Here is a 27,479-nt window from a genome sequence, read left to right on the forward strand (position 1 = left end):
TTTATCTCTTGTTCCGGTGATCCATGGTGTGACAGTATCACAGGATATGGAACGTGTCAATTTTACAAGCTTTTGGCCAAAATTTATGGTAATACATAAAACAAAACAAAAACAGTAAACAGTAACTTAGGTCCCACTACAAAAAAAAAAAAATACATTTTAGATATAGATAGAGATTACAAAACAAAAAACAGTGAACAGTAACTTAGGTCCCACTACAAAAATACATTTTAGAGAGAGATAAAGATTACAAAATAATAAGTGTTACAAAGAAATAAATATTGCAAAATATATGTTCACAATAAAAATATTCGGTATTACAAATACAAATTTGGGCATACATTTGCAATTTACAATACAAGAGATGTTAAACACTGTAGTTCAGGAACTCTTCTAATGTATAAAATGATCCTTGCAATAGGAACTGCCTTAAGGTTTTTTTAAACAGGAGATCATCATCTATCAAACACTTAATTCTTGAAGGGAGGGCATTAAAAATCTTACAGCCACTGAAATGGACTCCTTTCTGCACCATACTTAGATTTGGCTGTTCATAGTGGATATCATGTTTCCTTCTAGTATTGTGACTGTGATATGCACTATTCAGCTTAAAGATGGATTTTTCTTTTCTTATGAAGCACATGAATGAGAATATATATTGCCCAGTGGATGTAAGTATTTCAAGCTTCTTAAAAAGATTCCTGCATGTGGCTCTAGGATGGACTCCACACAAGATCCTTATGGCTCTTTTTTGTACACACAGTACTTTTTTAGCCAGTGGCTGATTTCCCCAAAATATAATTCCAAATGCCATAATTGCATGAAAGTAACCATAATATGCTGACTTCATGGTTTCCATATTTCTATAAGAAGAAACAATGCGCAATGCATATGTTGCTGAACTTAGTCTTTTGCACAGATCCACGATGTGGCTGGACCAATTCAGTTTGCTATCAATATGCAAGCCTAGGTGTTTTGAGGAATCTACCCTGTTTATTGTCTGCTCACCTACCTTTACAAATATTTCCTCATCTTTGGATGTTTTGTGGAACTGAATGTAGTTTGTTTTACAGTAATTTAAAATAAGACCATTAATGTTGAACCAGTTCACCGTTTCATTTAAAACCTTATTTGCTGTTACCTCAAGCTTATCTTCCGAATTATCAATAAGTAGTGTAGTGTCATCCGCGAAAATGGTGAATCTACAATATTCCGTAGAGAGAGGAAGATCATTTATAAATATAATAAAAAGTAGGGGCCCATAACTGAGCCCTGTGGCACTCCACATGTGATGGTACCCCATTCTGAAGATATAGGGACACCATCTTGACTATCTACTACAACTTTTTGTTTTCTGTTTGACACACACACACACACACAATGGGAACTCTAGGTGGCAATATCAACACTGTGGGAAAAATTAGATTGCTATTTACCATGAAGATAACAGCAGACATGCACAGTTAAAATACACTTACTCATAAGCTTCCAGCCACAGCCTTCTGTGGAAAAAGAGAAACCACACCTTATGCACATATGACTTCCAACTCTGGCAGCTTGAGCCACAATGCTTTGTGGCCTGAGCTGCCAGAGTTTGCAGTCATATGTGCATGATATGTGCTTGCTTGTGTGAATTAATAGTGTATGTTTCTCTTTTTCTGACAAAGGCTGTGGCCAAAAACTTATGTGTAGATCTCTTTTAACTGTGCATGTCTGCAACTTAGCATATTATCTTTTTGGTAAGTAGTAATCTATCTTTTCCTTCATTGTGTATATATATCAATTGTGTACAGTAGAGAAGAACATGGTAGTTTCCATGGCCACATAGGATGCTTAGATGTAGATCTTAGTGATGTAAATGACTGGCTGCAAAATAAGTGATGCACACGATGGAATGATTTCTGATGAAGAAATTATCGCCATTTGTTTGCATGCAAACAGTGACATCAATATTGACTGATCAGCTGGCAAAGACAAGCTCAGTTTGAAGACATTAACACATACAGAGGCAAAAACATAGCTGTATGAAATGTTTGGAATGATAGGTGGAAACAACTTCAATTGAACTAAAGCTGCTAAATACTTGTGTCACTGTGGCGCACATATGTGACATATAAATCTGGCTCAAAATAAACTTACTGATTATTTCAGTGTATACAACTCATTTCTCTGTCTCTTATCTCAATATCTGTTCGAAATTTATGTAAAAATTGGTAGAAATTTATGAGAACATAATGTACTATTTATGTGTTTTTGTTAAAACAAATACAATATGTTTGTCTTTGGCATTTAATCCATGTCACTCTAAAGTTTCTCTCATTTCTGGATTATTCTGATTTTTTTAAATCTGGATGATCTAAGGACCAAATTAATCTGGATAAACAAAGTTCCACTGTACTGACACAGGTACTTAATGTTGTGATATATTTTCTGCAGAAATTTCTGTTCTGTTTTTGCCTCCATTGACACTATGTGTTTGCATTGAATGATATTATTCTAATTCTGAACTCTTGGTGAATTTAAGCTCTGTTGTTGTAAGTATTGTGTATTTTTATGCATAGGCAAACACATTATTTTGAACAGGGATTTGGTGGAAGCCGACTGGCCTCTTTATCGTTAGGGCAAGGACAAGGCCCGATTGCCATGCAGTTAATAGAGGAAGCTTCAAAGAATGGTAGCTGGGTACTGCTACAAAACTGTCACCTTGCCAAAAGTTTCATGCCATCTTTGGAAAAGGTAATATTCTCCAAGTATTTCACTTTATTGAGTATTGTTAAAGTAATATACAGTAAGACTTTTGATTGCTATATGGCTGTGATTGGGAATAGTGGTAGTTTCATAAAATAGGAAAATTTTTCACTATGTTGCATTCCTCCTCATATTTCAATACCATTAATACCTGAAATTTACTTCAAATAATTGTGTGGCTGAAGGCAATCACCCGCCAAACAGAAGAATCATTGAACAGAAGTTACGCGTGTGAACAATGAGTTGAACATTGCAAATTACTTCACATAGCCATCATTAAGTGCAGTTGCGGAATATGAATTCATACCTGGATACAATTATTGCGATGGGTAACGCTACCTGTTAGAATTTGTATTATTATTATTAATTTTTTTAATGAGATGGGAGAGTTTTCTACTAAAAATCATGTTCTTTAATTAATTTCGTACCTCATGCCAAGATAATCTCTAATTCCCATCCATCATAATGCATATACTTTCATTTTTAATGTAACAGTATAATTAAAAGGGATATAAAGATACTGCTACTCACATATAGCGGAGATACTCAGTCACAGAAAGGCACAAAAACAAAACAAAAAAAAAGAAGGTCGGAAAGTTACCTTTACACACACACACAAACACACACACACACACACACACACACACACACACAAACGCAACTCAGACACACATGATCACAGTCTCTGGCAGCTGGAGCCAGCCTGCAAGCAGCAGAGAATTATGGGAGAGGCAACTGGGTGGGGATAAGCAGGAGGCCGGGATGGGGGAGCATGAGTGATAGTAGATTAGGGGTGGGGGATGGTAAAGTGCTGCTGGGAGTGTGCAGCGCCGAGGTGGAGAGTGGGGCAGTTAATTGCAGTTATGAGGTAGACTGGTGGGCAGGGGAAAGGTGGGGGGGGGGGGGGGGGTAGCAGAAAAAGAAGAGAAAAAAGACTGGTGTGTTGTTCCATTGAGTTCATTATGTTTACAGAAAATGTATTTCACAGCAACAAGACTATTTGACGTACTAACAGACAATACAACCCACCTACCCTACATATTTTCTACATCAATAACAGTTCTCTCTCTCTCTCTCTCTCTCTCTCTCTCTCTCTCTCTCTCTCTCTCTCTCTCTATATATATATATATATATATATATATATATATATATATATATATATATATATATATATATATATATATATAATAGAGGGAAACATTCCACGTGGGAAAAATATATATATATTTAAATTTAAAAAGAAAGATGATGAGACTTACCAAACAAAAGCGCTGGCAGGTCGATAGACACACAAACAAACACAAACATACACACAAAAATCTAGCTTTCGCAACCAACGGTTGCCTCGTCAGGAAAGAGGGAAGGAGAAGGAAAGACAAAAGGATATGGGTTTTAAGGGAGAGGGTAAGGAGTCATTCCAATCCCGGGAGCGGAAAGACTTACCTTAGGGGAAAAAAAGGATAGGTATACACTCGCACACACACACATATCCATCCGCATATACACAGACACAAGCAGACATTTGTAAAGGCAAAGAGTTTGGCTTTTGCATCCCGTAACTACCCTCCCGACCTGGTACAGAAGCAAATAACCAGAGCCACTTCCTCATCTCCTCAAACCCGGAACCTTCCATAGAAGAACCCCAAAAGTGCCCCACTTGTGACAGGATACTTTCCGGGACTGGATCAGATTCTGAATGTGGCTCTCCAGCAGGGATACGACTTCCTCAAATCCTGCCCTGAAATGAGATCCATCCTTCATGAAATCCTCCCCACTCCACCAAGAGTGTCTTTCCGCCGTCCACCTAACCTTCGTAACCTCTTGCCTTTACAAATGTCTGCTTGTGTCTGTGTATATGCGGATGGATATGTGTGTGTGTGCGAGTGTATACCTATCCTTTTTTTCCCCTAAGGTAAGTCTTTCCGCTCCCGGGATTGGAATGACTCCTTACCCTCTCCCTTAAAACCCATATCCTTTTGTCTTTCCTTCTCCTTCCCTCTTTCCTGACGAGGCAACCGTTGGTTGCGAAAGCTAGATTTTTGTGTGTATGTTTGTGTTTGTTTGTGTGTCTATTTAAAAAGAAAGATGATGAGACTTACCAAACAAAAGCGCTGGCAGGTCGATAGACACACAAACAAACACTAACATACACACAAAATCCTAGCTTTCGCAACCAACGGTTGCCTCGTCAGGAAAGAGGGAAGGAGAAGGAAAGTAAAAGGATATGGGTTTTAAGGGAGAGGGTAAGGAGTCATTCCAATCCCGGGAGTGGAAAGACTTACCTTAGGGGGAAAAAAGGACAGGTATACACTCGCACACACACACATATCCATCCACACATACACAGACACAAGCAGACATTTGTAAAGGCAAAGAGTTTCGTCAGAGATGTCAGTTGGGACGGAAGTACAGAGGCAAAGATGATGTTGAAAGACAGGTGAGGTATGAGCGGCGGCAGATTGAAATTAGAAATTAGCGGAGATTGAGGCCTGGCGGATAGCGAGAAGAGAGGATATGCTGAAGGGCAAGTTCCCATCTCCGGAGTTCTGACAGGTTGGTGTTAGTGGGAAGTATCCAGATAACCTGGTCGGTGTAACACTGTGCCAAGATGTGCTGGCCGTGCACCAAGGCATGTTTAGCCACAGGGTGATCCTCATTGCCAACAAACACTGTCTGCCTGTGTCCATTCATGCGAATGGACAGTTTGTTGCTGGTCATTCCCACATAGAACGCTTCACAGTGTAGGCAGGTCAGTTGGTAAATCACGTGGGTGCTTTCACACGTGGCTCTGCCTTTGATCGTGTACACCTTCCGGGTTACAGGACTGGAGTAGGTGGTGGTGGGAGGGTGCATGGGACAGGTTTTACACCGGGGGCGGTTACAGGGGTAGGAGCCAGAGGGTAGGGAAGGTGGTTTGGGGATTTCATAGGGATGAACTAAGAGGTTACGAAGGTTAGGTGGACGGCGGAAAGACACTCTTGGTGGAGTGGGGAGGATTTCATGAAGGATGGATCTCATTTCAGGGCAGGATTTGAGGAAGTCGTATCCCTGCTGGAGAGCCACATTCAGAATCTGATCCAGTCCCGGAAAGTATCCTGTCACAAGTGGGGCACTTTTGGGGTTCTTCTGTGGAAGGTTCCGGGTTTGAGGAGATGAGGAAGTGGCTCTGGTTATTTGCTTCTGTACCAGGTCGGGAGGGTAGTTACGGGATGCAAAAGCTGTTTTCAGGTTGTTGGTGTAATGGTTCAAGGATTCCGGACTGGAGCAGATTCGTTTGCCACGAAGACCTAGGCTGTAGGGAAGGGACCGTTTGATGTGGAATGGGTGGCAGCTGTCCTTCCCTCTTTCCTGACGAGGCAACCGTTGGTTGCGAAAGCTAGGATTTTGTGTGTATGTTAGTGTTTGTTTGTGTGTCTATCGACCTGCCAGCGCTTTTGTTTGGTAAGTCTCATAATCTTTCTTTTTAAATATATTTTTCCCACATGGAAGTTTCCCTCTATTTTATATATATATATATATATATATATATATATATATATATATATATATATATATATATATATATATAATAGAGGGAAACATTCCATGTGGGAAAAATATATTTAAAAAGAAAGATGATGAGACTTACCAAACAAAAGCACTGGCAGGTCGATAGACACACAAACAAACACAAACATACACACAAAATTCTAGCTTTCGCAACCAACGGTTGCCTCATCAGGAAAGAGGGAAGGAGAAGGAAAGACAAAAGGATATGGGTTTTAAGGGAGAGGGTAAGGAGTCATTCCAATCCCGGGAGCGGAAAGACTTACCTTAGGGGGAAAAAACTCTTCCCCTTAGGGGGAAAAAACTCTTTGCCTTTACAAATGTCTGCTTGTGGCTGTGTATATGCGGATGGATATGTGTGTGTGTGCGAGTGTATACCTGTCCTTTTTTCCCCCTAAGGTAAGTCTTTCCGCTCCCGGGATTGGAATGACTCCTTACCCTCTCCCTTAAAACCCATATCCTTTTGTCTTTCCTTCTCCTTCCCTCTTTCCTGACGAGGCAACCGTTGGTTGCGAAAGCTAGAATTTTGTGTGTATGTTTGTGTTTGTTTGTGTGTCTGACGACCTGCCAGTGCTTTTGTTTGGTAAGTCTCATCATCTTTCTTTTTAAATATATATATAAAGAAAGATGATGAGACTTACCAAACAAAAGCACTGGCAGGTCGATAGACACACAAACAAACACAAACATACACACAAAATTCTAGCTTTCGCAACCAACGGTTGCCTCATCAGGAAAGAGGGAAGGAGAGGGAAAGACAGAAGGATTTGGGTTTTAAGGGGGAGGGTAAGGAGTCATTCCAATCCCAGGACCCTCTCCCTTAAAACCCAAATCCTTTTGTCTTTCCCTCTCCTTCCCTCTTTCCTGATGAGGCAACCATTGGTTGCGAAAGCTAGAATTTTGTGTGTATGTTTGTGTTTGTATGTGTGTCTATCGACCTGCCAGCGCTTTTGTTTGGTAAGTCTCATCATCTTTCTTTTTAGATATATTTTTCCCACGTGGAATGTTTCCCTCCCTCTCTCTCTCTCTCTCTCTCTCTCTCTCTCTATATATATATATATATATATATATATATATATATATATACCAAACAAAAGCGCTGGCAGGTCGATAGACACACATACAAACACAAACATACACACAAAATTCTAGCTTTCGCAACCAACGGTTTCCTCGTCAGGAAAGAGGGAAGGAGAAGGAAAGACAAAAGGATTTGGGTTTTAAGGGAGAGGGTCCTGGGATTGGAATGACTCCTTACCCTCCCCCTTAAAACCCAAATCCTTCTGTCTTTCCCTCTCCTTCCCTCTTTCCTGACGAGGCAACCGTTGGTTGCGAAAGCTAGAATTTTGTGTGTATGTTTGTGTGTCTATCGACCTGCCAGCGCTTTTGTTTGGTAAGTCTCATCATCTTTCTTTTTAAATATATTTTTCCCACGTGGAATGTTTCCCTCTATTATATATATATATATATATATATGTGACTTACCAAATGAAGGTGCTGGCAGGTTTCCCTCAACAAAGATGATGTGACTTACCAAATGAAGGTGCTGGCAGGTCGACAGACACACAAACGAACACAAACATACACACAAAATTCAAGCTTTCGCAACAAACTGTAGCTTCATCATATATGCTACTCACCAAGCAGCAGCAGAACACACACATAAAAGATGGTTGTAACTGGCAAGCTTCAGGAACCAGTGGCTCCTTCTTCCGGCAGAAGGGTTGAAGGGAAAGGAAGAGGGGTGAAGGAAAAGGACTGCAGGGGCTTATGAAAAGAGGTAAATTTTGGTAAAATTACCTAGAACCACAGGTCAGGGCACAGTTACTGTATTGGATGAGAAGCAAAGGCTGATTGTTGGGGACTGCGTCGGAAGAGCTTTGAAAACCTGAGAGCTTAAAGGTGAAAGACAGGGTAATATGCAGACAGAGAGTACTGCATAACATCATGCATGAGTTAATAAGAGTGGAAAGCTAAATGCATTGTACGTAACAGAGGTGGGAGGGGGGCAGTGAAAAATAAATGGGTAAGACGATGAGAGATGTAGAAAACTAAAACAGAGTGAAGCAAAGAGTAGTTACATTGAAGAAATGCTGAGACGGGAGAAAATAACATAAATTAAGGGCAGGTGGGTGGTGAGAACCAAGGACATGTTGTAGTGCTAGTTCCTGCCAGCAGAGTTCTGAGAAGCTGGTGTCTGGGGGAAGAATCCAGATGGCACATGTGGTGAAATAGACACCGAGGTTACAACTGTCCTGTTGTAGAGCACGCTCTGCAACAGGATGTTGCGAGTTGCCAGTTCATCTGTTCATGACCATTTTTCTTCTCTATCCTTCCCTAATCCCAGCTTGTGCTCTGTCTCTAATGACCTCGTTGTCAACAGGACATCAAACACTAATCTCCTCCTCTTCTTCCTCCTCCTCCTCCTCCTCCTCCTCCTCCCCTGCCTCCAACCCCTTGCCTCATGGCTCATATCCCTACAGCAGACCTAGATGAAAGACCTGCCCCACACATCCTCCCACCACCATTTACTCCAGCCTGGCGTGGGCACCACCTAGCCCACCAAAGGCAGGGCTATCGGTGAAAGCAGTCATTTGATCTACAAACTAAGCTGCAACCATTGTGCTGCTTTCTATGTGAACTTGAGAACCAACAAGCTGTCCATCCTCACGAATGCTGTCACCAGGAGACAGATAGACTGACTGCCCATTTGCTAGAAATGTTTCTCCTCACAATGTACTTCACTTCAATGACTGCAGCTTTCCTTGCAATATATGCTATATTCCCATAACTCCCTGGCTTCAACCTTCACTAGTCCCTGTCCTTCACCCCCGTTACCCACTTCCTTGGTCCCACTCCAGTATCACACAACCTTCTATTGCACCTGTGTTCTTTCATCCCCCAGACCAGCTGCACCTTCCAGTTGTACCCTGTCCTCACTATGTCCCTGCATGCTCCCACAAGAAGCATTACACCATCCCACACCCCTTCTCTCCTCACCCTAGCCTCTTCCTTACCATCACAACCGTGGATTGCTTCTCCTTTCATGTGCACTGCTCGCAGTGGTCGTGTGTGTGCATGTGTGTGTGTTTCTTACTTTATAAGAAAGGCTATTGGCTGAAAGCAGAAATGTATAGCAGTGTTTTTATTGTTCTTGTTGTGACTCAGCATCTATATATGTTGAGTGGCAATCTATCCTTTTCATAATATTGTCATTATCCCATCCTTCATTTTACATTGTTTAATTTTACCTAGTCCTGCAATACCATGTAAATCAGGCCCAAGTCTCCTTGCAACACCTACTCTGCATCTGTAAAACTCTCCTGCTTTGTAATCCCAAATCCTTGCATCCCATCTTTCACATTGAAATTGTTGTCTGCCAAGAACTAGAGCAGGCTGCACAAATCCACCTAAAAGAACTCTACAACCTTTCACCTCCTACTCCCATCTTGGACTACCACTATCCACCACCTCTACAACACCCTTGAAACCTCCCCCACATCCCCTCACAACCAATAAACCCTACCTCACAGATCTACTATATTTACCACACCCTCAGAAACTCCCTTCCACCGTCATACATAATCCAGAACCTAAACAATCTCAAAACACAGCCATGAACCTTTCCTCCAAAAGTCTTTAGTCCCACAGAAGTATTAGTCTTTTCCAAAGGCCTCACCTTTTGCCCCACTCCCAAATTTGTTGATACTGAACCTGTTAAATACCTTCTCTCCTTCTCCCAGCACTTACAATGGAAACACTTTTCTGCCACAAACACTATTTACCTGACTCAAACTAAAGTTAATGTTGAACACTACCTGACTTTGTCCAATCCTCCATGCATCTGTGATCCACCTCCGCTGCCCCTAAATCACTCTCTGTTAACATTCCAGAATTTCTTAACCTCAAAAGTTGCCTACGATCATTCCCCAAATCCCTCAACATAGAAGCTTACATCCACTGAAAGAACTGCAATCCACCACCTAAAAACTGACCCCCCCCTTATAATCCCACCTACCAACAAAGGCTCCACCACTGTGGTTTTGAACTGCAGGGATTACCTGAAAGAAGGAATCCACCAGCTGTCAGATTTATCCACTCTCAAACTCTGCCACAGTGACGCCATTTCAGAAATCCCACAGGAACTCCAGTCTCTCCTCAAATACTTAGGACAATCCCAGAACCTCTCCCTGGAGCCCATCTCTCTCCTCAACCCTACCACTCCTTCCACTCCTACCTTTTACATGCTTCCTTAAGCCCATAAATCCAACCACACGGGAAACCCCAATCTGACTGTTTACTGTCCCTCCACTAAGGGAATCTCTGATCTCGTGGACCAACCACTTTCTGCCTAGTACCTGTAACCTTCCTTCCTATATAAAAGACACCAACCATTTCCTCCACGGACTCCTCGTAGTTTCCGTTCCATTACCATACGGTGCACTGATCAACACTATTAATGCCACCTCCCTCCGTACTAGCATCTTCAATGACCACAGCCTTGCCACTGTAGAACACCATATTTCTTGGTGCTCAACTGACTCCAGTCCTATGATCTCCTTCCTGGTCACCATGATTAACTATATCCTCATCTGCAGGTACTTTTCCTTTGAATGCATCACCTACAAACATATCCATGGTATAGCAAAAGCACCTACATGGCCCTCTCCTATGCCAGCTTTAATTTATCATGGGCTTTTCCTGTCTGGTTTGAGTGTATCAGACAACAGACAAATACTAATAGATAATGATAATAATATGTGGTCAGACTATAAATTTCTGATGCTGCTTAACACAAACTTTGGGCACTTGACTATGGCCTTTTGTGTAAGGTCTGTTCATTGTAAGTTTGACTGTGAGTGACTCTTCTGAAAATATTTCTTTATCAGACTTCATAAATTGAATAAGTCAAAAAAATTGGCTTTTGCTGAACCGTTCATAAGATTTGTAATGCAGAACCTGTAGCCCTGCCAAGACACTGTTTAATTTAAACAATAGTTTGCAACTAAAATAAAACACAAGATTAAATAATATCACTGCATTCACAAAATATTATACTAAATTAAATTCCATAGACACTTACATTAATTCTGATGCTATGTGTAACTATGAGTATGCCTAGTGAGATTGCGTCTCAGTAAAGTAGGAATAATGTCAGTGTGCCAAATAATTATTTGCAGTGATGGCAGATATGCATCCAATCTGGACCACTGCAAGAACAAGAAAGGTGCCGTCTTCTCGGCAAGACAACGGACCTGTGTAATTATTCTAATGTTCCAATGGTTGCATACCACGATCAATACAACTGCTTATACTAATTAATATCTTAAATAATTCTTTATTTATATTCTCAGCTTATATCTATGTTTTTGCAATACATCAATGCCCATCCTGCAAATGTGCCTTTAATCAACTTAGAAGGGGTCATCTATAGGAGTCCTTTCTAACCACCCTTAATACCAAACCCCTAACCTGGTTCAGATTCATTGATGACATCTTCATGATCTCGCCTGATGAGGACACTCTATCCACATTCTTCCAGAACCTCAACATCTTCTCCCCCATTTGCTCCCTCTTCAGCTGAACAAGCCACCTTCCTTGATGTTGACCTCCACCTCAGAAATGGTTACATCAGTACCTTCACTCATATCAGACCTACCAACCACCAGTAATACCTCTACTTCAACAGCTGCCTCACATTCTGTACAAAGAACTCGCTTGCATAGAGCCTAGCCTCCCATGGCTTCACATTTAAAGTCATGAACACTCCCTCCCCAAATAAACAAGGGTATCACTGAGGCCTTCAAATACCGAAATTATAGGTGGGAACTCACCCTGCAACATATCTTACATTCCTGTAATATCCCTGACCTGAAACTTCACTAGTACCTATACTTCATCCCCCCCCCCCAGCCCTCAATCCCCTTCTGGGGCATCACTCCAGCACTACACAGCTTTCTGTTCCACCAATGCACTGACCATATTTTTTCCCTACCTCTGTTTCTCTCCTTTTCTGCTCTCCTCTCCCACCATCACTCTCAAACCTCATGAATGCACCCAGCAGTCCTACCCTCTCCCCATCATGTCCCTACTTGCTCCCACAAGCAGCAGTACACCCTATCCCAGCCCTATCCTGCTATACCTCCCCTTCCCTACCTCAGCTTCTACCTTACCCCCACTGTCCACGGATTACTTCTCCCCTCAGGCTCATTGCCCACAGTCCAGTGTCATTGGCCACAGACAATGGTCATGTGTGTATGAGTTGTGTTTGCATGAAAGTATGTGTGTCTCCTATTTTAGAAGAAGGCCTTTTGGCCGAAAGCTAAAATGTGTAGCAGTCTTTTTTTGGGCCTGTCTGTGACTCAACATCTCCTCTATCTGGTGAGCAGCAATCTATCCTTTTCATAATATTGGTCATACCATCCCAGGTTTTCAATTGTTTGATACTACAATACATCTTACACTTCATCAGTATCTCATCAAATCAGGAAGAGAATCCCTACATATCATCATCACAGCATATGTGATCCTACCCATAATATCTATTGTACTACTCATAGGCAACTTCTCATATATCAACATAAATACATAACCTAATGTCCCTAAATTATAAAATATTCTGAACATAGTGTATCAGTTCTCAAATGATAATCATGCAGCACATGTTCAGTAGATTCAAAACTGACAAAACCTTCACTTCAGTATGTTTCAAACATTATATCAGTTCACACCTAATATTACTCATATAAATTACTCATATAAGACTTAGTTTTCACCTGTTACAGCATTTGTGTGTTATGAAAAATAATCTCCTCACTCTAATCATTGCTCCAAGTAAAATGTACTTGAGATAATGGACTAGTGAGTCGGAATTATTATTTTATTGTCTCATTATGTAAATTGATGAAAGGAGAAAATACAAAAATGCAGTAAGTGAAGCAGGCAAAAAGGAATACAAACGTTTCAAAAATGAGATCAACAGGAAGTGCAAAATGGCTAAGCAGGGATGGCTAAAGGACAAATGTAAGGATGTAGAGGCTTATCTCATGAAGGGTAAGATAGATACTGCCTACAGGAAAATTAAAGAGACCTTTGGAGAAAAAAGTACCACTTGCATGAATATCAAGAGCTCAGATGGAAACCCAGTTCTAAGCAAAGAAGGGAAAGCTGAAAGGTGGAAGGAGTATATAGAGGGTGTATAAAGGGGCGATGTTCTTGAGGACAATATTATGGAAATGGAAGAGGATGAAGATGAAATGGGATATATGATACTGCATGAAGAGTTTGACAGAGCAGTGAAAGACCTAAGTCGAAACAAGGCCCTGGGAGTAGACAACATTCCATTAGAACTACTGACAGCCTTGGGAAAGCCAGTCCTGGAAAACCTCTACCATCTGGTGAGCAAGATGTATGAGACAGGAGAAATTCCCTCAGACTTCAAGAAGAATATAATAATTCCAATCCCAAAGAAAGCAGGTGTTGACAGGTGTGAAAATTACTGAACTATCAGTTTAATAAGTCACAGCTGCAAAATACTAACGCAAATTCTTTACAGACGAATGGAAAAAACTGGTAGAAGCTGATCTTGGGGAAGATCAGTTTAGATTCCGTAGAAATGTTGGAACATGTGAGGCAATACTGACCCTACGACTTACCTTAGAAGAAAGATTAAGGAAAGGCAAATATACATTTCTAGCAATTGTAAACGTAAACTTAGAGAAAGCTTTTGACAATGTTGACTGGAATACTCTCTTTCAAATTCTGAAGGTGGCATGGGTAAAATACAGGAAGCGAAAGGCTATTTACAATTTGTACATAAAGCAGATGGCAGTTATAAGAGTCGAGGGACTTGAAAGGGAAGCAGTGGTTGGGAAGGGAGTGAGACAGGGTTGTAGCCTCTCCCCGACATTATTCAATTGGCATATTGAGAAAGCAGTAAAGGAAACAAAAGAAAAGTTCGGAGTAGGCATTAAAATCCATGGAGACGAAATAAAAACTTTGAGGTTCACCGATGACATTGTAATTCTGTCAGAGACAGCAAAGGATTTGGAAGAGCAGTTGAACGGAATGGACAGTGTCTTGAAAGGAGGGTATAAGATGAACATCAACAAAAGCAAAACAAGGGTAATGGAATGTAGTCAATTAAGTGGGGTGTTGCTGAGGGAATTAGATTAGGAAATGAGACACTTAAAGTAGTAAAGGAGTTTTGCTATTTTGGAGCAAAATAACTGATGATGGTCGAAGTAGAGAGGATATAAAATGTAGACTGGCAATGGCAAGGAAAGCGTTTCTGAAGGAGAGAAATTTGTTAACATCAAGTATTGATTTAAGTGCCAGGAAGTCGTTCTGAAAGTATTTGTATGGAGCGTAGCCATGTATGGAAGTGAAACATGGACGATAAATAGTTTAGACAAGAAGGGAATAGAAGCTTTCGAAATGTGGTGCTACAGAGGAATGCTGAAGGTTAGATGGGTAGATCACATAACTAATGAGGAGGTATTGAATAAAATTGAGGAGAAGAGGAGTTTGTAGCACAACTTGACTAGAAGAAGGGATCGGTTGGTAGGACATGTTCTGAGGTATCAAGGAATCACCAATTTAGTGCTGGAGGGCAGCGTGGAGTGTAAAAATCGTAGAGAGTGACCAAGAGATGAATACACTAAGCAGATTTAGAAGGATGTAGGTTGCAGTAGGTACTGGGAGATGAAGAAGCTTGCACAGGAAAGAGTAGCATAGAGAGCTGCATCAAACCAGTCTCAGGACTGATGACCACAACAACAACAACATGTAAATACACAAATCATTGATTGAAAGCATAGGAGACTTCATCAGTATAAACATGTAATTCTGATGTATACAGTGTGGAAAAAACCTTATTATGAATTTATTTCATTATAATGCAAACATAATTTAAAAATTCCAAGAGTCAATAATATTTTTACAGTGTGGTGGAGTGTAATATTACCATTGGTAAACCTAGTTTCACACTATTTAAGTTTAGCAGGCTTGGTAAATGGATCATCTTTGCCACTTTTGTGATCCATTTACCACACAAAATTTAAACTTAAGTGTTTATATAATTATTTCACCATCTTTCTAATGTCTATGGTATATGGAACAGCAGACAAATTCCCAAACAACATGCAACTGCTCTTACACAGCTTGTCACATCTTTTTATTATTGAGCGGATTACAACATCCCACAGTGTCAAATTTGCAATCACAGTAAAAAAAAATTTTAACAGTCAAAGGAGAATGATTTCATTTAAAAATTTCACTAAGGCTGTGGACCCAGTTATCCTCACACTTAGTCAAGCATGCCTTTAAGATAACAGAGACACCATTATCAACACCTCACAGAGTTTGAACATGGTTCTGTAATAGGGCTATGAGAAGCTGGATGTACCTTCTATCATATTATAGAAAAACTTGGCAGGAATGTAGCCACTGTACATGAATGCTGGCAGTAGTGGTCATGAGAATATACGACCACAAGAAGACCAGACTCCAGGTAGCCACATGGCAGTACCAATAGGGAAATGTTACAAATTGGTTACTTCAAGGACACCTCTGAGCCAGACACCCTGTAGCATGGATTCCACTGACCCCAAACCAATACCATTTGTGACTTTACTGGTGTCATGAGAGAGCTCATTGGAGGGCATGCGTGGAGGTCTATTGTGTTTTTAATGAAAACTACTTCTGCTTTGGTGCCAGTGATGGCCATGTGTTGGTTAGGAGAAGGCCAGTTGCAAGCTTGCTTAGACACACTTGAGCTACATCTGGAATTATGATCTGTACTGATTTCATATGACAGCAGGAGCACTCTCATGGTTATCCCATGCACCGTGACTGCAGATTTTTACATCAGTCTTTTGATTCAACCTGTTGTGCTGCCCTTCGTGAACAGCATTCCAGTACGTGTTTTCCCACAGGATAACATTCACCCAAATGCTGCTGTTGTAACCTAATAGGTTCTACAGAGTGCCAATATGTTGCCCTGGCATGCTCGATCACCAGATCTGTCTCCAGTCAAGCACATATTGCCATCCACAAACAGCATTAACCATCCCTGTATTGACCAACCAGATGTAACAGGCATGGAACTCTAGCCCACAAACTGCTATCTGGCACCCGTACAACACAATGCATGCAAGTTCACATGATTTCATTCAACATTCTGGCATTTACACTTGTCATTACTGTATAAGCATTTCAAATTTTCAGTGGCATATCTCATGTTTACATTAACCTGTGATCTTGCAATGTTGATCACTTAAATGTTTTACCTAACCCAATCTATTCTTATATTTCATTACTCTAGATTAATTATTTTTTGATATTTCCATTTTTTGAATCAGTGTACTTACATATTACTTGCGCAAACAAAGTTGACACTCGGCGTGGTGGCTGATGGGAGCGACTGTAAATCGGAAATGCCGATGTAAACTTTGTTTGTGCATGTAATATGTGTTTGTGCATGTTCCACATCTCCTCTTAATCCGCAGGATCAATTTCAACCAAACTTAATACACATATCACTTGCTGTCTGGAAAGAATCGCTGATGGGGTAAGAACCACTGGAGAGAGGAGAAAGCAGGAGATAGACAAATAGAAGATTGGAATAAATACCTACCTAGCCAATGAAGTATATAAAATAAAAATGACATTGGGTCTAACATGGAATCATTCGGGACTCCCTGTGAAATAATTTTCCATTCTGAGAAATAGTTTCTTGTACCTGACATTAGAAGCATGATTCATTTACAATCTATTAAATATGTGATTTGAAACATTTCATAGCATTATCATTTATTCCAGATCTTTCTAATTATGTAACAGTAGAGAGTAGTTTACACAGTCAAAAGCCTCTGTAAGGTCACAGAAAATTCCTGAGACTCTTTAGGGTTTGTCCAGAGATAGGTATATGTTCTCAACAAATTTGTTGATGGAACAATTGTACTTTTCCTTTTCGAGAAGCTGAACTGATTTAATGTAATTATATTAGATTTTGTTTTGAAATTGTTTATCAGGACTGGAACAACTATTCCAATACTTTGGAGCGTATTCCAAAGGGCCTTACTATTTCCCAGTTTCCTACATCTTCCTGTGAGCCGTTCTTGAACAGCTTTACTGCTGTATACTTTAGAGCATCTGAGAAGCATCCTTCTTCAAATGACTTGTTTATTATTTCAGATTTGTATTACACAAACCTGTAACACTATTAGATTCTCATGGTGACATCTTTGCATTTGTCATTCTCTTAAGTAAATAAACATTTTCATTGTAACTTGTAGTTGAAATAAAATTTTGTTTTATACAATCATTTAATCTGCAAGTCCTGCAGTGTTTCCTTTCAAAAAATATTTTATGTAGATATTGGCTATCGCCTTACTTCTGCTCTTATAAATGCTTTTCATTTTTCTATATTTTTACGTCATTTCAGTGCTTTCAGTTGTATTTTGTTAACATTTGCCTAAGAATTGTGCCAAAAAGTGGTAGAATTTGCAATTTTCTACATGACATGAGCCCAATTTGTTGACAAACATCTACTATTGCCAACCCACCTACACCGACAACTGTATTTTATGCATTTTTCAACAAAAATTGGTTTTCTGTATGTAGGTGTTTTTAATGGTATTTGTCTGATCTAATTCTACATTAACAATATTATTTTTTACAGTGCTGAACCATTCATCTGATTTTTTGTGTTCTGGTTCTAATGTAAGTTCTGTTTTTATTCTACAACCTTGTTACAAAGGTTTGAAATCTTGTTTCTCAAATTTTTTACTTCATTGTTCATAATGGATGTATGACTGTCTTAGTTCACTTTTTGATGCCTTGTGCCAGTGATTGTTCCAGTCCATTCCATGGCTGTTCTTAACTGTGACTTAGACCATGTGTCATTGCCTTAGTTTTACCCCTAAGGTATTTATTCTGATTTTTTATTTCCACTTATTCTTTAAGATTCTGAATTGTTCCTTCAGAAGTTTCATTATGTGTTCACCTAATTTTTGTAATGTTGTTGTTGTTGTGGTCTTCAGTCCTGAGACTGGTTTGATTCAGCTCTCCATGCTACTCTATCCTGTGCAAGCTTCTTCATCTCCCAGTACCTGCTGCAACCTACATCCTTCTGAATCTGCTTAGTGTATTCGTCTCTTGGTCACCCTCTATGATTTTTACCCTCCACACTGCCTTCCAGTACTAAATTGGTGATCCCTTGATGCCTCAGAACATGTCCTACCAATCGATCCCTTCTTCTAGTCAAGTTGTGCCACAAACTCCTCTTCTCCCCAATTCTATTCAATACCTCCTCATTAGTTATGTGATCTACCCATCTAATCTTCAGCATTCCTCTGTAGCGCCACATTTCGAAAGCTATTCTCTTCTTGACTAAACTATTTATCATCCATGTTTCACTTCCATACATGGCTACACTCCATACAAATACTTTCAGAAACGACTTCCTGACACTTAAATCAATACTTGATGTTAACAAATTTCTCTTCTTCAGAAATGCTTTCCTTGCCATTGCCAGTCTACATTTTATATCCACTCTACTTTGACCATCATCAGTTATTTTGCTCCCCAAATAACAAAACTCATTTACTACTTTAAGTGTCTCATTTCCTAATCTAATTCCCTCACCATCACCTGACTTAATTCGACTACATTCCATTATCCACATTTTGCTTTTGTTGATATTCATCTTATACCTTCCTTTCAAGACACTGTCCATTCCGTTCAACTGCTCTTCCAAGTCCTTTGCTGTCTCTGACAGAATTACGTCATCGGCGAACCTCAAAGTTTTTATTTTTTATCCATGCATTTTAATGCCTACTCTCAACTTTTCTTTTGTTTCCTTTACTGCTTGCTCAATATACAGATTGAATAGCATCGGGGAGAGGCTACAACCCTGTCTCACTCCCTTCCCAACCACTGCTTCCCTTTCAAGTCCCTCGACTCTTATAACTGCTATCTGCTTTCTGTACAAATTGTAAATAGCCTCTCGTTCCCTTTATTTTACCCCTGCCACCTTCAGAATTTGAAAGAGAGTATTCCAGTCAACATTGTCAAAAGCTTTCTCTAAGTCTACAAATGCTAGAATAGTAGTTTTGCCATTCCTTAATCTTTCTTCTAAGGTAAGTCGTATGGTCAGTATTGCCTCGCGTGTTCCAACATTTCTACGGAATCCAAACTGATCTTCCCCGAGGTCAGCTTCTACCAGTTTTTCCATTCGTCTGTAAAGAATTCACGTTAGTATTTTGCAGCTGTGACTTATTAAACTGATAGTTCAGTAATTTTCACATCTGTCAACACCTGCTTTCTTTGGGATTGGAATTATTATATTCTTCTTGAAGTCTGAGGGAATTTCACCTGTCTCATACATCTTGCTCCCCAGATAGTAGAGTTTTGTCAGGACTGGCTCTCCCAAAGCTGTCAGTAGTCCTAATGGAATGTTGTCTACTCCCGGGGCCTTGTTTCAACTTAGGTCTTTCAGTGCTCTGTCAAACTCCTCATGCAGTATCATATACCCCATTTCATCTTCATCTACATCCTCTTCAATTTCCATAATATTGTCCTCAAGAACATCGCCCCTGTATACACCATCTATATACTCCTTCCACCTTTCTGCTTTCCCTTCTTTGCTTAGAACTGGGTTTCCATCTGAGCTCTTGATATTCATGTAAGTGGTTCTCTTTTCTCCAAAGGTCTCTTTAATTTTCCTATGGGCAGTAATTATCTTACCCCTCATGAGATAAGCCTCTACATTCTTACATTTGTCCTCTAGCCATGCCTGGTTAGCCATTTTGCACATACATTTTTGTAATAATAACATAAAAAGTGTTTCACCTCCTCTTTCTGTTTTTCCATGTTGAACGATGTTGTCTAACACAAGAAAGACAAGTTTAAAGTACTTATCTTTTTTGATGTTTCCCATCAGTGATGTTTGATATAATTAATTTCCCTTGCATATATCACATTCCTTGTCCATCCATCCATTCCACTTCTGGTTAATAGTGCCATCCATATTTATAATTTTGAATTTTGCATGAAATTTTGTTTTTGTGCTACAAAGGTATTTGAAGCTCAAGATTTGATTGACCATGCTGTCTTGAAGTTTTCAGCGTATCCCAGCTCATCTCCACCAAATTAAAATGTAACTAGCTTTCCTGGCTACAATTCAGCTGGAGAGTTCCCGGCTTCTTTGATGTTGGGATCATGAGATACTTTTTAAAAATCTTCTATAATACCCTAGTTTCATATATTTATGTGATTTTGAATAGCCATGTGTTCCATCAACCGATCGCTTACCATTTCTATAATGACATAATCATATCCTGGTGCTTTCTGAGTTTTCATTTCTTTTGCAGCCTTAAGATAGTCATCCTTTTTTATGGAAGGGACTCATCCAGAATTAAATTTTTACCCTGCAGCGGAGTGTGTGCTTATATGAAATGTCCTGGCAGATTAAAACTGTGTACCGACATTTGCCTTTGGTGGGCAAGTGCTCTACTGACTGACCTATCCAGGCACAACTCATACCTTGCCCTCACAGCTTTACTGCTGGCAGAATTAAAGCTGTGAGGATAGCCCGTTTAGGTAGCTCAGATGGTAGAGCACTTGTCCGCAAAAGGCATAGGTCCCGATTTCGAGTCTCAGTCGAGCACACAGTTTTAATCTGCCAGGAAGTTTCAAGGTACTTAAGTGCTTGCTATGGTTCTTTCATTTTCAAGATCCTTTAGTTGGGATGGCTCTTCGTATAGTATTTTTTTTTTTTTTTTTTTTAAGTCATTTGCATCTGTTTTCCCTACATCTTTCAAATATCAGTTTCCAGTTTTTTGTTTAATAACCTGTTATTCCATCCATTACTTCTTTCAAATTGCTTCTTAATCAATTTTTATGCTTTTTTATGTGTCCTTTCTCCATTATACATCCAGTTCCTTGCACTGTCTCATTGTGTACTGTTCTTTGCCTGCCTTGTTTCTCTCTTGAGGATTTTGCGGTCTCTTATAATTTATAATTCATTCTTCACTCTTTGACTTTCTGAATTTCCTCCTTTCCTCCTGAAGTTCAAGCATATGATTTATAATCAATAATTCTTGTACTTGTTTTGTGGATTTTTTTCATTTCTTAGGTTGCGATGTCTAAAAATTTTTGTTATTTTTCCTTGGATCTGTCTTGTTTCAGTTTCCTAACACTATATCCAGATACTTTTGAAAGTTCTTCCTCTTCCTTCTTAGTCTTATGCTTGAATTAAACATTTCTGGGTTGTGGTCACTTATTACATCTGTGCCTGGATAACTCTTCCATTACTGAACTAATTTACATATTTTACTCTTATCATAATATTTCCTGTTTGAGTCCTGGTGTAACTTCTTCTTTTGGGCTATTTGAACAAAGTGTGTTTAATTACTAGTCCTTTCACTTAACAGAAGTCTTAGTTGTTGCCCTCTGTCATTTTTCACAACAAGACCATATTGACCCTCTGTATTGTGATCTTTACGTTCACATATAGAAGCATTCTCATGTCCAAAATAATAAGATTCTCACTGTCCTTAGACATTTTCATCACTTTCTCTATCTGGTTGTATATTTGGTCCTCTCCTCCTCCTGTATGACTAGTTTCTGGTGTGAAAGGGGTTGTCACTGTTATTAGCAGATATTATTTGATTTCTTTATGGGGCATATTTCTTTAACACATTCTTCACTTCTGAATTTGACGTTAAACATAATAGACAAGGTAGTCACTCAGATACTGAAGCTGATGTGGTTTCTTACCTTTTTAGCTTAGTTGGTCAACTAGTTTTTGTGTGTGCAGCCAGATCATAATCATTTCTTGTACCAGCAATTTTCTTTTTGTGGAATATAACATACCTCTGAAACACCTTTATATAATTAAAAAGCTAAAGAAAGATGATAATATTCTGTGTATTAGATCACAAAATTATTAATAATGATTGTGGAACCTAAACCTTGATTTATAGTTTCAATTTAAGTATTCATCCATGTTGGTTATAATGCAAGTTTCTTTCCAGATTTACTTTATAAATATTAACTGTTGAATTTTAAATTTTGTATAAATTTATTGAATTTAATTTTATTTTATGACACTGCAAATGTTAAAAACAGGTTTGTGAAAGCTTTACACCTGAAACGACACACCCGGATTTTCGAATGTGGTTAACATCTTATCCTGCAGATCACTTCCCAGTCACAGTCCTGCAGAATGGTGTCAAAATGACAAACGAGCCTCCAAAGGGTTTGAGAGCCAATATATTAAGGTATTTTTTACAAATGTGTAATTTATTTTTAAATAAGTCCAGTGATGCAAAGATATATTAACAAATAACTTGTTTTAACTAAATTTTAAAATATGTAACAAAAATCTTCAGGTCATACTTGAGTGATCCAATATCTGATCCAGACTTCTTCGAAAGCTGCAATCAGCCATTGAATTTTAAGCGACTCCTTTTTGGATTATGCTTCTTCCATGCACTGACACAAGAAAGGAGAAAATTTGGTCCTCTTGGATGGAATATACCATATGAATTTAATGAGACTGATCTTCGTATCAGTGTGAGACAACTGCACATGTTCTTAAATCAATATGAGGTAAAGTATACAGGAGTTTACTGGTACTTTTATTGCTATTACAGTTGTACCTTAAAAGTTACCCAGAACCCTGTGTCAGGGGAGACTTATAAGATGGGATGAGAAGGAAAGACTGATTGTTGGGGACTTTCTGGATGACATTTGGAAACCGACTAGCATAAAGGGGGATGATAGGGTAACATGCAAGATACAGATAACTGACAAAACATTGTGCATGAGTTAATAAGAGCTGAAAGCTGAGTGCATTGTATGTGGTAGAGGGAAGAGGGCAGATAGACAGGCCAGAAAATGAAAGATATAGAAAACTAAAAGGGAGTGAAGAAAGGAACGGTCTCTGAGAAGAAATGCTTAGATCAAAAAAATTAATGTAAATTAAGGCCAAGCGAGAGGCAGGAAACAAGTACATGATGTAACATTAGTTCTTAAACTCATACCCAGAAATGAGATCCATTCAGCCCTGCTTTTTGCCCACCACACCTACAATAACTTTTCTTGCCCTCCAAAGTGCCACAATATCCCTGTCAGACCCTATGCTTCTTCTACACCTATTTCCATACTGTTACAGGAAGAACAAACACGATTTGTGGAACGTAGTACTTTATAACGCAACACGTCAGATACACATTGTACATATCACTGAATACATTGACTGGGCAACAGTAATGCAGGGTAAAGAATAGGCTGAGCACTTATTTGTGGTCACTTAAGTAATGCTGTTTCTTTGACAGCTCACCATGAGATTGACCCAGATGGTCTCTATAAGTGGGCCTGTGAACTGTATGGGCACGCGCTCTCTGAAGTCACACACGTCATGAGTGAAGGTACATTGCTCCTTCTAGAGGGTGTGAAAACCACATACATATATACAAAAAAACACTAACCACAGAAAAATGTATAGTAGAGAAAAGACAAGCACTGGCCCCAGGTGTGTGTGTGTGTGTGTGTGTGTGTGTGTGTGTGTGTGTGTGTGTGTGTGTGGGCGGGGAGGGGGGACTGCTCTCAAAAGGCACTGAGATTACGATTCACACAAAACACCAGTGATGGCGCTGATGTCCATTTCATCACCTGATGATGAAGGCTGCTGCAGCATGTGGCAGGCAGGCACCAGTGGGTAGGGGCGGAAGTGATGAGGGGCAGGTTGGCACACCATAACCCTAATCGGGAGAGACTGTGGGGCAGGACAGATTTTATCTTCATTGTTATGCTAAGATGGCACTGATAGGAAAGTGTAGTGATGCTTCTCTCTCGTTAAAAAGGCAAAAAATGAACAGTTCTTCGTGTAGAGAATGTAAAAAGCATGTGATGAAGGGTATTCTGTGTATCAAATGCAACTTCTGGTTACACGAAAAGTGCGCGAAAGTAAATCTAAAGTTCGTCAGCGATGATTTTCTGTGGACATGTCACGGTTGTTTACGTGACGAAATGGCCGATGTTGTAAGTGCAGTTGATACAAAAAACGAAATTATAAAGTTACTACGAAGTGACATTGAGGCATTAAAAACCGAACTTTCGACCATCAAGAAAGAAAACGATACATTAATACAAGAAAAGAAGTCCTGTGTGTGTAAAAGCCATCAAACGGAAAATCAAGAAGATCGCGAAAATACGAATGACCGATCGTACTTTAAAAACAACATTTCAAGTGTTCCCATTGATGTCTCGGTAAACTCAGTAAGCCAAAAACTGGAAGATAAATATAAATGGAATGTGGTGACATACAGCAAAAGGAAAAACAAGGCGACAGATACGCAACAAAAGGAAAATGACTTTTTAATAATTGGCGATTCGCTGCTGAAGAATATTGCTGTCCCCAATTGCAAGATCGACGTACGACCTGGTATTAGAACGCATCAACTCAGTAAACATTTTAAAAATATGGTAAATGCAAGACAAGATACTACAGAACCAGATTCTGAAACCAGACATAACTATAATGGGGTGTTTATACATGTTGGAACGAATTCGTTAAGGAGCAGCAATGAGGAAGAAATGGCAAGCGAAACAAGAAACATGATTTGTTCTGCAAGAAATATGTATGCAGGATCTCGTCTGATACTTAGCAGAATCATAAACAGAAGGTCGGTGAGTGAAAAATATATCGCCAAAATAAACTGTGCTCTTAAAGAACAATGTGATCATCTTGGGGCAATTTTTATAGACCCAAACAAATTCCTATGTGAAAACTCACTAGCGAAGGATGGCTTGCATTTAAATAGACTGGGGTCTGTAATGTTCAGAAGAATGTTTGCAGATGTCTGCAAAATCATTAGATGCAAGGGAAACTAATATGGCCCGAAGGGGGTGAAAAATCATACACTCCAGCTGGAAAAGAAAAATATAAGCACCATACAAAAAAAGACGATACTAAAGAATTTGCCCCAGAATACAGCTCACAACATGTAAACCAACAAAAGAAAAATTACATAAAAGTACTTCATCAAAATATTCAATACTTTGGTAACAAAAAATTAGATGCAGAAGTACTCCTGAGTGAAGTAAGACCAGACCTATTGTGCATAAGTGAACATGGACTAACTGAAAGTAAAATACATAATGTGGCAATAAAGGACTACAAACTAGCTAGTTACTTCTGCAGATTTAAATATAAGGGTGGTGGCATTTGTATATATATATTAAAACAGGTGCTCTATCAAAGAATGTAAACAGTGAAGCTGCTACATTTCCCATACCTAGAGAAAAAGACTTTGAAGTTACTGGTATAGTGGCAGAGGACTTTAGAGTGTTTTGTGTGTACAGGTCACCATGTGGCAATATTAGCATCTTTCTAAAAAAAATTGATAGCTTATTGAGAATGAATATGAAGAGAAATCTTATTATATGTGGAGACTTTAACATTGACATGGGAAAAGACACAAAAATAAGACAGGATTTTGAAGAATTGTTAATACAGCATAACATGAAAGTGACAATAACTGCACCAACAAGAGTGACTTCACAAACTGAGACAATTATTGACAACATAATTACTAATATGTGTAACTATGAGTCACATGCAGTTCAGACAGAAATATCTGATCATCATGCACAACTAATCAGCTTTTGCAGAAGTATCAGAACCAAAACAAACAACCAAAGAAATTAGGATCATCAGTGAACAAAATATCAACATCTTTAGAACAATGTTAAGTAAGGAAACCTGGAATGAAACCCTACAGGCCCCGAGTGTAAATGAAAAATATGATGCATTTATTTCAACAATTAAGTACCATTTTAATGTAGCATTTCCCAAAGTAAAGAGACAAGAAAGACAGCAAGATCAAACACAGTGGATTACCAGTGAAATACTAGAACAGCAAAGGAAGCTTCAGGACGTGAGACGGATGGGCGAAGCTGAAAACTATAAAATGTTAAAAAAGAAGTATAGAAAAACAATAAGAGAAGCGAAAGCAAGAGCAATTGACACAACTATAGCGAACTCAAAGAACAAGGCAAAGGCAGCTTGGAATGCAATCAATGCTGAAAGAAAGGAGAAAGATGGGTCAAACAAAGAAGAAGGTATTAGGTCAATTAAAATAGACAACACAGTGGTCACAGATGGTATGGAAATAGCAAACATACTGAATAATAACTATATCAGTGTAGTAGAAAACCTAAAATTGGAAAGAAATAGTCAAAAACGGAAGGGTATTAAGGTACCAAAAAGATCATGCACTACTATGTTCTTAAGACCAGTCACGAAGATAAATTGCGGAAAACTATACAGAAACTGAAGTCCAAGAAATCAGCTGGTGATGATGAAATATCAAATCATGTAATAAAGCTGGTATGTGAGGAGATAATAACACCACTGCTGAACATAGCAAACTGTTCTTTCAGAGATGCAATTTTTCCAGAAAAACTGAAGATAACGAAGGTAGTGCCAGTGTACAAGAAAGGGTGTAAGGATGATCCCAACAACTACAGACCAGTTTCACTGATATCTCAAAAATCCTAGAAATGCTTATGTATACCATATTAGTTAACTATTTGGACAAACATAACATTCTCATGCCCTCACAACATGGTTTCAGAAGGGGTAAATCTACAGAATCAGCAATTGTCAGTCTAACAGAATACATTTTACAGTCCTGAGATGAGAAAAAGGTTGTCTCTGCAATGTTTCGGGATCTTTCAAAGGCATTTGACACCATTGACCATGAAATGCTGATACAAAAATTAAGCAACTGTGGCATTCGGGGGCAACCATGTGAATGAATAAAATCATACTTGTGCAACCGCAAGCAGTATGTATTATTTGGAAACTCGTACCAATCAGAAACCAAATCCATCAAATATGGAGTGCCACAGGGTTCGGTAATGGGGCCATTGTTATTTAATGTATTTGTTAATGATATAGGTGTTGAGGAGGAAGAAAAGAATATATTGTATGCTGATGACATGACAATACTAAATAGTGACCAAAATATGGAACAGCTTGAGAGAAGAGCATACATATCTGCAAATGTCACATCTCAATGGCTGTTGGAAAATAAACTGGTTATAAAGCTAAAAAAGGCTATGTATGCAGTGTTTAAAAACAAGGAAAAGGCTGTAGACATGGATTTAGA

General features: G+C 39.1%; 1 protein-coding gene across 1 annotated transcript in view; it reads left to right on the top strand.

Moving 5' to 3' along the window:
- Positions 1-27,479, top strand: part of LOC126161364 (dynein axonemal heavy chain 7) — a 1,035,864-nt gene that overhangs the window by 876,970 nt on the left and 131,415 nt on the right. The window contains exons 53-55 of the mRNA XM_049917134.1: positions 2,584-2,736; positions 22,429-22,580; positions 22,692-22,911. Coding sequence (XP_049773091.1) covers positions 2,584-2,736; positions 22,429-22,580; positions 22,692-22,911 — 525 coding nt within the window. The remainder of the gene's footprint in view (positions 1-2,583; positions 2,737-22,428; positions 22,581-22,691; positions 22,912-27,479) is intronic.

The sequence above is a fragment of the Schistocerca cancellata genome, chromosome 2 (assembly GCF_023864275.1).
Source record: "Schistocerca cancellata isolate TAMUIC-IGC-003103 chromosome 2, iqSchCanc2.1, whole genome shotgun sequence".
NCBI classification, from domain to species: domain Eukaryota; kingdom Metazoa; phylum Arthropoda; class Insecta; order Orthoptera; family Acrididae; genus Schistocerca; species Schistocerca cancellata.